This window comes from Schistocerca nitens, chromosome 8, assembly GCF_023898315.1.
Source record: "Schistocerca nitens isolate TAMUIC-IGC-003100 chromosome 8, iqSchNite1.1, whole genome shotgun sequence".
Classification (NCBI taxonomy): Eukaryota; Metazoa; Arthropoda; class Insecta; order Orthoptera; family Acrididae; genus Schistocerca; species Schistocerca nitens.
The window spans coordinates 608,636,120-608,654,729 of NC_064621.1; the positions used below are offsets into that span (position 1 = coordinate 608,636,120).

Consider the following 18,610-nt stretch of genomic DNA (forward strand, 5'->3'; position numbering starts at 1 on the left):
GTTTTGTTGAATATACTGTTACTGTTGTATGTCAAAGGGTACTGATAAGAAAGTGGTAAAGATGTCAGAAATTAGACAGAATTGAGTAATGCCAAGATGAATATGACATCAAAACTCCTAGAAGGTTTTAGTGAAAAAATCTCAGAGTAAACCAGGAAATTCAGAGAAAGGAATTTAAAGGATTTAAGAGAGATCAGGGCATGTATAAAACACAACACAGAATTGCAAAAACTGAATGGGATTTGTTAATGGTATATTCACTCAATATGATTGTACAATGACAAGCATAGGGCATGACAAGCTTACTAATGGGATATTTTTGAATTCATAGCAATGGCTCAAAGAACACAAGATCTTGCATCATGTGGCACTGAACAAACTTGATTACCCTCTGTACAGTCCTGACCTAGTGCCCAGTGATTGCCCTTTGTCCCTCTCCACTTGAAGAACCATTTGGGTGCCACAGCCATGATACTGATGTATGGAATTCAGAAGTTGGTTGGAATACCACTGAAAAGTAGTTAAGGTATAGAGTTTCATGTAATAATAAAACTGGAAAAAATGCACTTCTGCCTAATTTTAAAAAATGTTATCTGTTTAAAAAATAAGAACACCACAGTTGTACAACTCCCTTCCAGCTACCCTTGAATTGAGCATAATTGTATGAATACCTATTAGCAACCTTACGTGCACAGGTGAGTACCTCAATTTTCGGAATGTAGTGCTGAGGGAATATAAGGAACAGTACAAAAATTATGAAACAGCCTTTCTCCCTCTTTCTTTTTAATGAACCATGCTTGGTCTTTTTTGTATCAAAACACTTCATTAAAGCTTTCCCTTATAAACTAGAATACTTCACATAAAATTACAGTAACAATCATTAATATGGCACATGGTTCACTTTTTTGTACATCAAATATTGTGCAAATAAAATCATACAAAAAGTCTGCAATATACTTGAACTAAGAGGTAATCTGAAACAAATCCCAAATATATATTTTTGTTACTTCAGTATTTAAACAATTATGTCATGTGGAGCATTTTAACAGTGCAAGTTATAAATTCTACTAACAGGAAACAACATAACAGTATTGAAATATACACACAACGTATATTTTGACAGACAACAATAACTTAGGTTGAAATTAAAAAAAAAAAAAACTAATATTTTATCATTTGCATTTATAAGTTAACAACATATAAAAATTGATTTTTGCATTATTTCTGAAAAAAGAAAGTAAGGCATATAAGAAATGAGATTCAAAACAGGCCTTAAAAATGATTAAAAAAAATGAGATTGTAAAACATGTATTATTAATGTAGTTCCAACATTTAATAGGATTATATTATAACTTCATACTTTTCCATTTTGGATCAACTTTCTTCATCTATCTATTTCAGAGGAACATTTTCTTCTGAATATTATTTTATCTTCTCTTTTGTATACTTCAGAAGATATTTAACTTTTCCATTCCTTTTTTACCTGTCCTGGTATTTTAATTTTCTCTAGCTATAGCACTGAAGAGTAATTTCTACTTATGTTCCTACTTGCATACAAGAATAAAATGTGTTTTGGTATATTTATTCAGACTATGAACATCTTATTAATATAAAACAAGAAAAAGAAATTAAGGTGTCAGTGGATGAATACAGAGATACCTAACTTCCAGAAGTAAACTTGTAATTCTCTGCAATTTACAACATACAGGAAGAATCAAGCAACGACAGGAGAATGATAAATGTTTAATAAGAGAACAGTAAATTCACTGACAAAGCACTGACAGGAGAGCACGTGACATGAATACCCTCAGTGGTCCCTTCTCTATATTACCAATCTGATGATAATTTTTGTTATCAACTGTTATAGTTGTGTACAACTGACAGATTCCCTTCTATTTCTCAGATATAAGTAATACTCCGAGTAAACAGTAATTTACTCTTGAGCGTAAATCCAGAGAGGAGAGCTCAGTCGGCCTATGATTCGGTGACACACCACCAGTATGCATTCTGGAACATGCGCAGCCATGGGGAGACTGTGTGCTCGCCCTTCCACTCTTGTGGCAGCCACGGCCACTGCCACAGCTGCGTGCAGCGCTCCGGGTGCGGCATCATTGCCAGGTGCCGCCCGTCGTCCGAGCATATCCCTGCCACACCGCCTGAAAGATAAAGTGTGCTAGGATAAGCTGTCTGGCACTTGCAGGTGCTTTTGCTGTAATGTAGGAAAATCTGACAGACGAAGGAATATGACTTGATCTCTTGAAATGGGCAGTAAGTAGACCAGGTTTCAAAATCTCCAAGGAGAATATTAATTTTTTTACTAATATAAATAAAATTCTTCAAACTACTAGCGAAAACTGGTCAAACAGCAGTCGTTAAAGAGTTTGAATATCAATGATAGTTTACTCACCAAAAGGCCTAAGAAAAATCTGCTATGGACGAAAGGTGCACACAATGGAAAGTGCGTACAGAATGGTGAAGAATATTTACAATAAAAAGGGCATATTGAGAAATGCAAAAATGCTACACAGAAATAATACCTGACTGCCTCTAACGAGCAAGCGCCTAAAGGTGTATAATTCATTAGACAAATAGAAATACTGTAGAGGAGAATCAACACAAGAATTTTATATTTCATAAGATGCAGTCTGAAAACTGAGAAGCAGTGATGAAAAAAAATTTTTTTTTTTGCTAATTATACAAAATTAACAACAGACTAACAAAACAAATCTTCAAGTATCTCCGTTACAATAAATTAACAAGCTGGATCCAAGAAGTAAAAAAAAGATTGAGAACAAAACAAAACATAATAAAAGAAGAAACTGCAGAAGAAGTGCCAGGTGTTTCAAAATGAATAGCAGGGTTTTAAGGCTTTTTAGCATTCATGACATTCAACTTACAATTACAAATAATACATGAAATGAGAGAGCAACTCAAACTGTTTTGTTCAAATAACTGTGCGCATGCACTGTTTCCTGTGTCTTCCGTTAAAACATGCTAGTAGCAAAGATGGTGACTAGTGAATAGAAAGCTCTTTGTGTTTTACAGTTTGCAAGGACTGAATCTGTTGTTACAGTGTAATGAGCATTCTGTATCAAGTTCCACTGTAATACTCTTAAGTGATAATGACATGCATAGATGATACCATCAGTTTGAAGACTCCGGCTGTGTGAGACAATCTTTCATGCGTAGAACCAAGAAATCAGTTCAGAAGTCTAGTTGTGAATTAGCAATTCCAGTGCTGTTCACGCCGAAACTTTTACAGAAACACTTACAAATAGTCCATATCGTTTACTGTTGTTGCTAACTCTAAAACCTACAGACTATGGTTATTGTGCCAACTTTGCAAACAAAATGTTGCTGCATGATGAAGATTTTCTGAATTGCATCATCTTCAGTGATTAATTGACAATTTTATGTAAGGGGAGATACAAGTGCACACAGTGAGCACATTTGAGAGTCAGCAGAACTCCACGAGATGGTACAGTTGCAACTAGACCCCCTGAATTGATGTTTTTGGGCCATATTGTGATGAAGCAAGCTGGGATCTTTTTACTTCCTCTCTTGCTTTGCCATCTGCCTCCTTAAAATTCATTTTGTCATTTTTTTAACTAATTACCATTAACATACATGGGTATAACCAGCATTTTCTGAAAAGAGAAAGGTTGGCCCTCAGTTTTAAAGAATATACCACCAGATCTAATTTTGTGCTTAGTTTTATGTATGTAATTGATTTTCTAATTTATTTCGACTATTCCTAGTTAATACTTTGGTTATAGGGTGAAATCAGTAATTGTTCTGTAACTTAAATTCTATTGTTGACTTATAAACAAATATAAATTCTGTACTAATTATAAGCATTTGGAGGAACAACTAATAGTATTCTTAAAGGATCTATTTGGCTCTATTTGAAAACACGTCAGCAAAGTCAGCATTTAATTAATTCGAAAGTAATTACCAGGTTTGTCAAAAGTATTGTTTGTATACCTATATCTATTAATTTCATCATTTAAAGAAATAATACAGCGTAACCCTTGTAGTGGAAGAAACTATATATTCAGTTAATTGGAGTTATGTTTTAATTGTAATTTCTGTAACTTAAACATCGAACAACGTATAATTTCAGTGCCTATTATTGTGATGATATAAAGGCCCAATTTTTGGTCCCAAGACACACAGTCCATGGCGAATTTTCAGACGAGGAATCTGTGCTGGTTAGAACAACAACAATGCATCAACTTAACAGTGGAATAAGTGTAACACAATTAGGAAGCATGTTAAAACAATGACAGTGTCTGTTTAATATGTACTGTATTATTCTGCAAGAACTGTGATCTGTGCGGTTATGTTTTTACTGCTCATAGATATTCAACAGTAAAACATTGTAGCAGTATGCTGATGTTTCCCTGCATCCTATTAATGAGGCTTATCAAAATTTGCCAATATTTAACAGGCCGTATAACTGTGTAATATTGGGGGTTGTGAACAATGATAGCGTGAAACGCAACTACACAACTGTGGGCTACATCATTTACAGTAGCCAGTGCTGAACTTCCACCCCCCCATTTTTCGGCCAGTATAATAATGCAGTATATTGACACTGAGGACTATCAACGAAGAAATATAGCAGATGAATGTCACAATATGCCACCACTTCTTGACCTGAAAGTTGAATGCAATCTTTGTCAGTAATGCCACATACATGATGTACTGCTTACACATTCTGTGGAAACCGGCTTAAATTTTCTATTGTTGTGCCATTCAAGTAACTGCAATAATATCATGTTACTCCTACAAAAGAGTTATATCACTGAATTTGTCTCACAATGATGTGGATGCTTGGTGCCCGATATTGTTTCTTACTTTTAAATAAAAGAAGCATGTTAAAAATGGAAAACCTCTGAAATAAAGTATTGTAGCCTGATGTGATAGTATAAAACAAGAGATTCAGGAACATTAAAACTACAAAAGCAATTGTAATTTGCTAAATATCAAATTGAGATGTATGCCAGCAAATCCGTCAAGATTACCTTGAAGAACTTTGGACTTACCAATACTTCCATTTGGATTCAGTGGGTATTCCAGAGTTGGTTTGCCATCATCGTCAACGTATTTTATGGCTAAACATTTGTTTTTTTCTAATTCTGTGTACACATTTTCATCTCGGAAAGTGAAACGACCTGCAATCCAAATTGAATTATATAACAATGATTTTCAGATATTGCGTTCATAATATTAACTGACATATGCAAATATTAGGCGGTCCCAAGCAGCTTTTACATATTTCAGAAACTTTATTACATGATTACAGAGCCATACTTATTCTTTATTGTAACAATCAATTTTGGTTCGTCTTCTGCTTATCTGTACCAAAAGAAAATGCCGTTATACATTTATATGTATTGTTATACAGAAGATTGTGGGATACATCTATTTCTTTCATCACTGCATGCAGAATAATGAAGACTGCAGCAACAGTATTTAGATCATAGAGCGTATCGATAACAGGCAGTGAAAACCTTGCAACTCCATTTTGCTCGGGTTCGAGATGCTGGAGTTGGCGGTAATGAGCGTGTGTGGTGTGCTCGCTTTGTGTGTCAATGGCGTGTGTGTCTCTCTTTTACTGATGAAAACTGTGGCTGAAAGCTTTATGTAAGTGTCTTTTAATTGTGCCCATCTCCAACCTGATGTGTCTTTTTTGCAGTATGTACCAATCTGTCTTTTCCTACATTGTTCACCATGCAATACATGTTTTGCATTTATTTAATTATTTTTTGAAACGCATCATAATCAGCCTGAAATATATACATATGAATGTGATTACTATTTTGTTTTACATACTAGACCCTGTACTTTCGGAGTAGAAACAGTTTTGACACTTTCTGACTATAACATAATAATTGCCCAAATCTTTATCTAAAGGTTTGCAGCTGCTGCTCTACACGAGTGCTCGCTTTGCTGGTTTTAAAGCTGCTGTTCTGCTTCCAATCTTTCAAATTATCAAGAGCACCGTACTGACAATATGAACACATGTTTTCTTCGTGCTTTGTTTTGAATGTTCTTCCCAATTACTGAATGTCGTTGTCAACGGTTAAATGTGTGTTTGTGATCATCCCCTCCCCCCCCTCTCTCTCTGTGTGTGTGTGTGTGTGGGGGGGGGGGGGGCTGCGGCGGCTAACTGTCCTGGTAATTTCCATGTCTTATTTTGCATTGGTGGAATGATGGCTGTAAAGCTGTACATGTTCTGTCAATGGAGAATGATTTGCTTCATATTTCCAACATCTGGTTTGTTCTTTGTAACATTTTTTAAAATCTCGTCTTATACTTATGAATAATGTATCTCACCTTTGGCTTCAAGTTTGCATATTCCTGGTCCCTAGAATTTGTTCCTCTTGATTGCTGGTTGGCTTAGGTTTGTTTGCAGAATTTGTACAGTTTTATATGCCATATGGAGGCACTGTTTCTTTACGATGTTTGTTGCTCTGTGTGCTACTTTGTGTGTGTAAGTCACCATACACTATGTCCTGTGAGTGTGTGTGTGTGTGTGTGTGTGTGTGTGTGTGTTGGTTTGGGGCTTTTGAGTTTCCCTATATTGTGGGCATATTGTGTTTGTTTTGTAGTAGTTTTAATTTTTTGACTAAGTTTGTGCAATACAAGGGACATTCAATAATTAAAGAGACAAACTGATGTAGGAGTGAAAACAGTTTGTAGGAGTACTCTAGTTTCATTACTTTTGGTTGGCATCACTGTCATGAGCAGAGAGCAGCTGATGGATAAAAAGTTATTCTGATGGATACAAAGTTATTTTATTTATTATCTCCCAAATTGCATTTAATGATGGCGTGTCCACTTGCAGTTTCCACATTAGTTGAACAACGTTCTGTTCAGTGATACTTTTTTTTCTAAAGGTGAAAAACTGGCTAAAATATTTTTTTGAATGATTTTACACTTTGGTTAAGGCTAAACGAACCATGGAAATTTTTGTAAGTGGCTGCGAGAACAGTTCAAGACCGGTCAAATCTCAGTGACTGATGAGCAATGTGATAGCTGGCCAGTTACCAAGATTTTAACATGTGAGGAAACTTGGGTTCACCATTTTGAACCAGAGTCCAAAAGATCCTGGAATGGAAGGACAGTAGCTCACTTATCCAAATGAAATTCAGAACACAAACATCAGCTGGAAAAGTCGTGTTGACAGTCTTTTGTGATGCCCAAGGAATCATCTTTTGTGATTATTTAGAAGATCAGTGCACAATGAAAACCCCTACTACTTAGGTATGCCTATGAAGAAAGTAAAGCCAGCAATGAGAGAAAAACATCATATATTTCAAAGAAAAGGTGAAAATACTCGCCTTCACACTGCTCAGCTGACCCAAGAGACCACTGAATAAATGAGATGCGACATACTGTCTCATCCTCCCCACAGTCTAGATTTGGCACCCTCAGATTTTCATTCTTTGAGCCCCTCACAGAGGCATTACACAGAAAAAAAGTTCAGCAACAACAAGGTGGTCAAAGAATTTATGGGAAAGTGGCTCAAACAACAAGACAGAGACCTCTTTGCATTCGGTATAAAAAGAACTATTTCATTGTTGGAAAAAGGGGGGAGGGGGGCTGAGTATTATGCTGAAAAGCAGTAAGTTTAATTTCCTAAAAATTCTGTTTTTTCCATCAATTTGTGTCTTTTAATTAGTGAAGGTCCCTCATACATATGTGTCGTAACCATTGTGTGTGCTTGCATACATTTCATTTTCATAATTTCTCTTGTTCAGTGGAATTCTGTTTATTTTATATGATTTTGCCTTAGTGCAGCTACTTTCTGGCTGTGTAACTGATGAATACACATAACATACAAACACAGTGACAACACAAAATAGAAACAAACAACATGGTTTACAATGACTTACACATATAAACTAACAGAGTGGCAAACATCTTACAGAAACAAGGCCTCACTGTAGCATATAAAACTGTCCAAACTCTCCAAACAAACTTAAGCCAATCAACAACTAAGAGTGACAAATACAAGGGAGCAACAGTATATAAACCGAATGCCAAAGTTATTTTAGGAATTTTACAATATGTTACAAAGAACACATCAGATGTTGGAAGTATGAAAGAAATCTGTCGTGTGTAAGCCATTCGCCCTGTCTACCAGCTATCCCTCTGACACCAGCTCATGTTAGTGGCCTATGTGGCGAAACTGCAGAGGCCACACCTGCAGATGACAGCCAGAAGACCTCACATGCCCGCTGGCCTGACAGGCGGCAGAGTAAGCGTCACCAGAGGCCCGGTGGCCTGTCTTTCTTCTAGCTGACAAAACAAATGGCTTATCTGGAAGCAAAGTACCATATGGGACCTTAGCTTGTATTCCTCAAGTCTCTGTTATATTCCAGATCTTCCACAGAAGAACATTTGCATCATGGAAAGCTTCAAGGCCACTGTAGTTTGCATGTTTCTGCCATACAACATGCAAGGTCAACCATGTACTACTTCCAAAGACAACAATAACATCACATGTAAACTGCATTCTGCATCCACAAAAGACATTTGGGCCACCAATAAACTGCTGCTTATTGAATTGGCCAGCAAGGTCACTGTCTATTGCTTTCAAAGACTTGTTGTACACAGGAACAATGCGTCGCCAATGGCGACAATAATAACATTGTGTAGGCACTGCAGAGGCACGTTAACAGAAGTGAACGTTGCAAGCCATCACCCAGTACAACTCAAGAGCAAAGCATCCGCACGCTGACAGCTGCAGAGCAAATGACGCCACGTGCTGCCGCGGATGGCTATACGTCATTCTTCTTCTTACAATGACAGGATGCTGTGGTTGGGACGCTCTGTGCTTGGGGCCTCCACTTGCTTCCGGTCAACTAGCTGCAGCTAAAACTAGAGACACTGCGCTGCCAGGCGGCAGGTAAGTCAGCTCTCTTACGGTAGCCAACAGCCTCGTCACGAGATGAAACACGTCAGCTCTCTTAAGGTACCCAACTGCCTAGCGCGTAACCAAGTGCTAAGGGCCTACATTAAGTGAATGATTTTTTTTTCTTTTTCTTTCTTGTGATAGGGAATTAGGAAAGGAGATAAGGATTTTACATTTACTGACTATAATTCAACATACAGTTACCAACAATCTTTATTTTACGATTGCCATTCCCTACTTTGGCCCAAATAAACAAGTACTTGTCAGCGTTCAGCTTCTTTCTTCTAGCTGACAAAACAAAGGGCTTCTCTGGAACCAAAGTACCATATGGGACCTTAGCTAGTATTTCTAAGTCTCTGTTATATTCCATATCTTCCACAAAAGAATATTTGCATCACGGAAAGCTTCACGGCCACCATAACCTGCATGATTCTCCCATACAACAGCCAAGGTCAACCATGTACTACCTCCAAAGACAACAGTACAGTAACATCACATGTAAACTGCATTCTGAGTCCACAAAAGACATTTGGGCCACCAATAAGCTGCTGCTTATTGAATTGGGCTGCAAGGTCAATTCCATTGCTTTCAAAGACTTGTACACAGGAACAATGTGCTGCCATTGGTAAAGATAATAACGTCATGTAGGCATTGCAGAGGCACGTTAACACAAGTGCCTCTGCAATGCCTATGCGACATTATTATCGTCACTATTGTCGGGGCATTGTTCCTGTGTACAAGTCTTTGAAAGCTACAGACACTAACCTTGCTGGCCAATTCAATAAGCAGAAGCTTATTGGTGGTCCAAATGTCTTTTATGCACTAAGAATGCAGTTAATATGTGATGTTACTGCTGTCTTTGGAGGTAGTACACGGTTGACCTTGTTTGTTGTATGGGGGAATCTTGCAGACTAGGGTGGCCTTGAAGCTTTCCCTGATACAAATATTCTTTTGTGGAAGATCTGGAATATAACAGAGACTTCAGGAATACTAGCTAAGGTCCCATATGGTATTTTGGTTCCAGATAAGCCCTTCGTTTTGTCAACTAGAAGAAAGAAGAAACTCGCAACAGACGTTCTGTGTGTTGCACCTCCTGCATGATTCTTTTGTCTTGTAATGTGTGGACTCACAAGAGGATTATTTCGATTATTGTTCAGAGGTTTACGAATACAGCTACATTTGTATTACTGCATTGGTTTTGTGTATTACTTAGTTACTACACGATTGGGATCCCATCCTCGTCGCCAATCGTCTAGTAACCAAGTAATACATGAAACCAATCCAGTAACACAAATATGGCTTTATTCATAAATCTCTGAACAATAATGGAAATAAGACTCTCGGGACTCCATACATAACAAGACAAAAGATTCATACAGACGGGGTAACATAAACGATACACAGAACAACTGATGTGAGCGCAACAAACTAAAAGAACATAGTGAGAGTGAGCCAGTGCTGCTCCGCACATATATATGCGCAAGTTGCCAGCAGACAACGTGGCAGAGATCGTACCGTGTGCACGCCTCCTACAGGTGGCCTGTAGTGGCCGGCCTGCGATGATACAGTTGGAAGTCGATTTAAGTACATACGCATGGTGACTCTACATTCAGCGTACTCACACTCGCACACACTAGTAGCAGGATACAATAGTATGTCGTACAATGGTGAAATATGGATGAGGTGCTGTTACGGTATGGGGGTGTCTGTTGTAGTTAGGGTGTGCTAAATGCAGAGGGTGTGGACACGTTTTATATCATTGTGTAATGCGTACAGTGAAGGAACAGTTAAAAGTGGCCATATACCTAAATCCATTCTTGATAAGCAAGCATGTGCAAATGTGCTTGCCCAAGAATGCTTGATGCTTGATCAAACTTTGATTATGCTTGCTTGTGCAAACATTCAAACATGTGCATGATTGTGTGTCTACCAGGAGTAGGGATGATTGTGCAAGCATTTGTCAGTGATCTGATTTGATTTTTATTTAGTCCTGTTAAATTACATTCTGTAATAATGTTCTACTGTAATATAGGGGATTGGGTTGTTTGGGGGAGGAGACCAGACAGTAAGGTCATCGGTCTCATCGGATTAGGGAAGGATGGGGTAGGATGTCGGCCGTGCCCTTTCACAGGAACCATCCTGGCATTTGCCTGGAGCAATTTAGGGAAATCACGGAAAACTTTAAATCAGGATGGCCAGAAGCGGGGTTGAACTGTCATCCTCCCGAATGCAAGTCCAATGTGCTAGCCACTGCGCCACCTTGCTCGGAACTGTAATATGGGTAAGGCCAAGAATATTACATGGAGAAAACGAGAAGAATAACAACAACAGAGTGAGATAGTTTCTGTAATGAGTCTAGTATAAATAGTTAATACAGGAATCTGATTTTCATTTTTTCAGTCACTCATTCCTGCACATATCACATTTCCTATTCATTTTATTTTATTTTTATTTATTTATTTTGTAAAATAAGCAAAATTGCTTCCAAAACCAGCACAGCATAGCTCAATAATTTCTAACAAAATGAACTGATTCTTGTGGAAGCACACTTGAGCCGTGTGGAGGCACGAGGCATTTGTGCAGTTACGTGTGGCCACTTTAAGAGAGAATGATTGATTGTGTCAGCATGATAATTCACCCTGGCATAAAGCAGCATCTGTAAGGCATTCCTGCAATGGACTGGTTGACCCACAGTCTACGACTTGTACCCAATGGAACACATTTGGGACGAGTTAGAACATTGATTTCACTCCAGATACCAGTGTCCAATATCACTAACTTCCCTGGTATTGGCTCTTGATGGAGAATGTGAAGAATGGGACACCATATATATATATATATATATATATATATATATATATATATATATATATATATATATATATATATATATATATATAAAAATAAAAACAAAGATGATGTGACTTACCAAACGAAAGCGCTGGCACGTCGATAGACACACAAACATACACACAAAATTCAAGCTTTCGCAACAAACTGTTGCCTCATCAGGAAAGAGGGAAGGAGAGGGAAAGACGAAAGGATGTGGGTTTTAAGGGAGAGTGTAAGGAGTCATTCCAATCCCGGGAGCGGAAAGACTTACCTTAGGGGGAAAAAAGGACGGGTATACACTCGCACGCACACACACATCCATCCGCACATACACAGACACAAGCAGACATATTTAAAGACAAAGAGTTTGGGCAGAGATGTCAGTCGAGGCGGAAGTGAAGAGGCAAAGATGATGTTGAATGACAGGTGAGGTATGAGTGGCAGCAACTTGAAATTAGCGGAGATTGAGGCCTGGTGGGTAACGGGAAGAGAGGATATATTGAAGAGCAAGTTCCCATCTCCGGAGTTCGGATAGGTTGGTGTTGGTGGGAAGTATCCAGATAACCCAGACGGTGTAACACTGTGCCAAGATGTGCTGGCCGTGCACCAAGGCATGTTTAGCCATAGGGTGATCCTCATTACCAACAAACACTGTCTGCCTGTGTCCATTCATGCGAATGGACAGTTTGTTGCTGGTCATTCCCACATAGAATGCATCACAGTGTAGGCAGGTCAGTTGGTAAATCACGTGGGTGCTTTCACATGTGGCTCTGCCTTTGATCGTGTACACCTTCCGGGTTACAGGACTGGAGTAGGTGGTGGTGGGAGAGTGCATGGGACAGGTTTTACACCGGGGGCGGTTACAAGGATAGGAGCCAGAGGGTAGGGAAGGTGGTTTGGGGATTTCATAGGGATGAACTAACAGGTTACGAAGGTTAGGTGGATGGCGGAAAGACACTCTTGGTGGAGTGGGGAGGATTTTATGAAGGATGGATCTCATTTCAGGGCAGGATTTGAGGAAGTCGTATCCCTGCTGGAGAGCCACATTCAGAGTCTGGTCCAGTCCCGGAAAGTATCCTGTCACAAGTGGGGCACTTTTGTGGTTCTTCTGTGGGAGGTTCTGGGTTTGAGAGGATGAGGAAGTGGCTCTGGTTATTTGCTTCTGTACCAGGTCGGGAGGGTAGTTGCGAGATGCGAAAGCTGTTGTCAGGTTGTTGGTGTAATGGTTCAGGGATTCCGGACTGGAGCAGATTCATTTGCCACGAAGACCTAGGCTGTAGGGAAGGGACCGTTTGATGTGGAATGGGTGGCAGCTGTCATAATGCAGGTACTGTTGCTTGTTGGTGGGTTTGATGTGGACGGACGTGTGAAGCTGGCCATTGGACAGGTGGAGGTCAACGTCAAGGAAAGTGGCATGGGATTTGGAGTAGGACCAGGTGAATCTGATGGAACCAAAGGAGTTGAGGTTGGAGAGGAAATTCTGAAGTTCTTCTTCACTGTGAGTCCAGATCATGAAGATGTCATCAATAAATCTGTACCAAACTTTGGGTTGGCAGGCCTGGGTAACCAAGAAGGCTTCCTCTAAGCGACCCATGAATAGGTTGGCGTACGAAGGGGCCATCCTGGTACCCATGGCTGTTCCCTTTAATTGTTGGTATGTCTGGCCTTCAAAAGTGAAGAAGTTGTGGGTCAGGATGAAGCTGGCTAAGGTAATGAGGAAAGAGGTTTTAGGTAGGGTGGCAGGTGATCGGCGTGAAAGGAAGTGCTCCATCGCAGCGAGGCCCTGGACATGCGGAATATTTGTGTATAAGGAAGTGGCATCAATGGTTACAAGGATGGTTTCCGGGGGTAACAGATTGGGTAAGGATTCCAGGCGTTCGAGAAAGTGGTTGGTGTCTTTGATGAAGGATGGGAGACTGCATGTAATGGGTTGAAGGTGTTGATCTACGTAGGCAGAGATCCGTTCTGTGGGGGCTTGGTAACCAGCTACAATGGGGCGGCCGGGATGATTGGGTTTGTGGATTTTAGGAAGAAGGTAGAAGGTAGGGGTGCTGGGTGTTGGTGGGGTCAGGAGGTTGATGGAGTCAGGTGAAAGGTTTTGCAGGGGGCCTAAGGTTCTGAGGATTCCTTGAAGCTCCGCCTGGACATCGGGAATGGGGTTACTTTGGCAAACTTTGTATGTGGTGTTGTCTGAAAGCTGACGCAGTCCCTCAGCCACATACTCCCGACGATCAAGTACCACGGTCGTGGAACCCTTGTCCGCCGGAAGAATGACGATGGATCGGTCAGCCTTCAGATCACGGATAGCCTGGGCTTCAGCAGTGGTGATGCTGGGAGTAGGATCAAGTTTTTTAAGAAGGATTGAGATGCAAGGCTGGAAGTCAGAAATTCCTGGAAGGTTTGGAGAGGGTGATTTTGAGGAAGAGGAGGTGGGTCCCGCTGCGACGGAGGACGGAACTGTTCCAGGCAGGGTTCAATTTGGATGGTGTCTTGGGGAGTTGGATCATTAGGAGTAGGATTAGGATCATTTTTCTTCGTGGCAAAGTGATATTTCCAGCAGAGAGTACGAGTGTAGGACAGTAAATCTTTGACGAGGGCTGTTTGGTTGAATCTGGGAGTGGGGCTGAAGGTGAGGCCTTTGGATAGGACAGAGGTTTCGGATTGGGAGAGAGGTTTGGAGGAAAGGTTAACTACTGAATTGGGGTGTTGTGGTTCCAGATTGTGTTGATTGGAATTTTGAGGTTTTGGAGGGAGTGGAGCTGGAAGTGGGAGATTGAGTAGATGGGAGAGACTGGGTTGGTGTGCAATGAGAGGAGGTTGAGGTTTGCTGGAAAGGTTGTGAAGGGTGAGTGAGTTGCCTTTCCGGAGGTGGGAAACCAGGAGATTGGATAGTTTTTTGAGGTGGAGGGTGGCATGCTGTTCTAATTTACGGTTGGCCTGTAGGAGGATGCTCTGAACAGCCGGTGTGGATGTAGAGAGGAAAGATTAAGGACTTTTATTAAGAATAGGAGTTGACAGGTGTGTTCATTGGCTAAGTTGATGTGTAGGTGAAGGATTAGGTGGGTGAGGGCAATGGATTGTTCAGTTTGGAACTGGTATAGGGACTGATGGAAAGAAGGGTTGCAGCCAGAGATGGGAACTTTAAGTGTGAGGCCTTTGGGGGTAATGGCAAATGTCAGACAAGCCTGACAAAATAGAATATGGGAGCGTAATCTGGCTGGGGCGAAGGCATGTTTGCGGAGGGAATGTAAATAAAACTTAATGGGGTCGTTGTGGGGGTGTTGTGAGGGTGACATGGTATTAGAAGGTGGAAAGTGTAACATGAGGTGAAATGAAAATGAAAATAAAAATATATGGGGAGAGATAAAGGTGGACTGGAAAGTAACTGGAGATCTGGTGTGAAAAAAGGTGAGAAGGTGTTGGTTACAGCTGGGCTATGTTGGACTTGGGTTGGTAGATAACGATGTGCACAAAGGTTAGGTGGTTGTGTTGCCGCCAAAACACGTTAAAGGACGGAGAAATTCGGGAAAATTTCGAAAAAACTGCGTGTAATATATTAAAAGGAATGGTTTTGTGGTGGCAGATTATGAAAATGAGGCTAACAATTGTCTGACGAAGAAATAATGACGTTAAACTCTGTGGGAAGCGGATAAAAATTATCAGTGATGTGGGAAAAATGGAAATAAAGCGAAAGCTATTAGAGCTAGCCGAAATGGTTGTTTAAAAGGTGAAAGGAACTGTTTGTGAACTAGAAATGGTGGATTCTATAGCGGCGGTAGTGTTGAAAGCGGTAAAAAATTTTTTTTGGTTATGGTTTGGAAGTGGGTTACGTATTATTAAGTATATATAGGCGGGATAAAATTGTATAGCAGATTACGCTAAAAAGGCGAAGGTGAATACAAAGTGAAACTACTGGCAAAAACAGAAAGAGAAAATAAGACGACAGAAAAGATTTTGAAATGTAACAGTGGCAATAACAAACATAATTGTTGGGTTCAAATTGCTGATATCAATATAATAGAGGGAAACATTCCACGTGGGAAAAATATATCTACAAACAAAGATGATGTGACTTACCGAACGAAAGCGCTGGCAGGTCGATAGACACACAAACAAACACAAACACACACACACAAAATTCAAGCTTTCGCAACAAACTGTTGCCTCATCAGGAAAGAGGGAAGGAGAGGGAAAGACGAAAGGATGTGGGTTTTAAGGGAGAGGGTAAGGAGTCATTCCAATCCCGGGAGCGGAAAGACTTGTTAGGGGGAAAAAAGGACGGGTATACACTCGCACACACACACATATCCATCCACACATATACAGACACAACCAGACATATTTAAAGACAAAGAGTTTGGGCAGAGATGTCAGTCGAGGCGGAAGTGCAGAGGCAAAGATGTTGTTGAATGACAGGTGAGGTATGAGTGGCGGCAACTTGAAATTAGCGGAGATTGAGGCCTGGTGGGTAACGGGAAGAGAGGATATATTGAAGAGCAAGTTCCCATCTCCGGAGTTCGGATAGGTTGGTGTTGGTGGGAAGTATCCAGATAACCCGGATGGTGTAACACTGTGCCAAGACGTGCTGGCCGTGCACCAAGGCATGTTTAGCCACAGGGTGACCCTCATTACCAACAAACACTGTCTGCCTGTGTCCATTCATGCGAATGGACAGTTTGTTGCTGGTCATTCCCACATAGAATGCATCACAGTGTAGGCAGGTCAGTTGGTAAATCACATGGGTGCTTTCACATGTGGCTCTGCCTTTGATCGTGTACACCTTCCGGGTTACAGGACTGGAGTAGGTGGTGGTGGGAGAGTGCATGGGACAGGTTTTACACCGGGGGCGGTTACAAGGATAGGAGCCAGAGGGTAGGGAAGGTGGTTTGGAGATTTCATAGGGATGAACTAACAGGTTACGAAGGTTAGGTGGACGGCGGAAAGACACTCTTGGTGGAGTGGGGAGGATTTCATGGAGGATGGATCTCATTTCAGGGCAGGATTTGAGGAAGTCGTATCCCTGCTGGAGAGCCACATTCAGAGTCTGGTCCAGTCCCGGAAAGTATCCTGTCACAAGTGGGGCACTTTTGTGGTTCTTCTGTGGGAGGTTCTGGGTTTGAGGGGATGAGGAAGTGGCTCTGGTTATTTGCTTCTGTACGAGGTTGGGAGGGTAGTTACGGGATGCGAAAGCTGTTGTCAGGTTGTTGGTGTAATGGTTCAGGGATTCTGGACTGGAGCAGATTCATTTGCCACGAAGACCTAGGCTGTAGGGAAGGGACCGTTTGATGTGGAATGGGTGGCAGCTGTCATAATGCAGGTACTGTTGCTTGTTGGTGGGTTTGATGTGGACGGACGTGTGAAGCTGGCCATTGGACAGATGGAGGTCAACGTCAAGGAAAGTGGCGTGGGATTTGGAGTAGGACCAGGTGAATCTGATGGAACCAAAGGAGTTGAGGTTGGAGAGGAAATTCTGAAGTTCTTCTTCACTGTGAGTCCAGATCATGAAGATGTCATCAATAAATCTGTACCAAACTTTGGGTTGGCAGACCTGGGTAACCAAGAAGGCTTCCTCTAAGCGACCCATGAATAGGTTGGCGTACGAGGGGGCCATCCTGGTACCCATGGCTGTTCCCTTTAATTGTTGGTATGTCTGGCCTTCAAAAGTGAAGAAGTTGTGGGTCAGAATGAAGCTGGCTAAGGTAATGAGGAAAGAGGTTTTAGGTAGGGTGGCAGGTGATCGGCGTGAAGGGAAATGCTCCACTGCAGCGAGGCCCTGGACGTGCGGAATATTTTGTGTATAAGGAAGTGGCATCAATGGTTACAAGGATGGTTTCCGGGGGTAACAGATTGGGTAAGGATTCCAGGTGTTCGAGAAAGTGGTTGGTGTCTTTGATGAAGGATGGGAGACTGCATGTAATGGGTTGAAGGTGTTGATCCACGTAGGCAGAGATACATTCTGTGGGGGCTTGGTAACAAGCTACAATGGGGAGGCCGGGATGATTGGGTTTGTGAATTTTAGGAAGAAGGTAGAAGGTAGGGGTGCTGGGTGTTGGTGGGGTCAGGAGGTTGATGGAGTCAGGTGACAGGTTTTGCAGGGGGCCTAAGGTTCTGAGGATTCCTTGAAGCTCCGCCTGGACATCGGGAATGGGATTACCTTGGCAAACTTTGTATGTGGTGTTGTCTGAAAGCTGACGCAGTCACTCAGCCACATACTCCCGACGATCAAGTACCACGGTCGTGGAACCCTTGTCCGCCGGAAGAATGACGATGGATCGGACAGCCTTCAGATCACGGATAGCCTGGGCTTCAGCAGTGGTGATGCTGGGAGTAGGATTAAGGTTTTTTAAGAAGGAATGAGATGCAAGTTTGGAAGTCAGAAATTCCTCGTAAGTTTGGAGAGGGTGATTTTGAGGAAGAGGAGGTGGGTCCCGCTGCGACGGAGGACGGAACTGTTCCAGGCAGGGTTCAATTTGGATAGTGTCCTGGGGAGTTGGATCATAAGGAGTAGGATTAGGATAATTTTTCTTCGTGGCAAAGTGATATTTTCAGCAGAGAGTACGAGAGTAGAACGGTAAATCTTTGATGAGGGCTGTTTGGTTGAATCTGGGAGTGGGGCTGAAGGTGAGGCCTTTGGATAGGACAGAGGTTTCGGATTGGGAGAGAGGTTTGGAGGAAAGGTTAACTACTGAATTAGGGTGTTGTGGTTCCAGGTTGTGTTGATTGGAATTATGAGGTTTTGGAGGGAGTGGAGCTGGAAGTGGGAGATTGAGTAGATGGGAGAGACTGGGTTTGTGTGCAATGAGAGGAGGTTGAGGTTTGCTGGAAAGGTTGTGAAGGGTGAGTGAGTTGCCT

General features: G+C 41.4%; 1 protein-coding gene across 2 annotated transcripts in view; it reads right to left on the minus strand.

Moving 5' to 3' along the window:
- Nucleotides 1-286: 286 nt before the first annotated feature.
- The window catches only part of LOC126198502 (phosphoribosylformylglycinamidine synthase), a 214,493-nt gene continuing 196,169 nt past the window's right edge, over nucleotides 287-18,610 (minus strand). For both annotated transcript variants that reach the window (XM_049934881.1, XM_049934882.1), the window contains 2 exons: nucleotides 5,049-5,177; nucleotides 287-2,156 (listed from right to left, as the gene is read on the minus strand). In XM_049934881.1, the coding sequence (XP_049790838.1) occupies nucleotides 1,975-2,156; nucleotides 5,049-5,177 (311 nt within the window). In that variant the 3' untranslated portion in view covers nucleotides 287-1,974. The remainder of the gene's footprint in view (nucleotides 2,157-5,048; nucleotides 5,178-18,610) is intronic.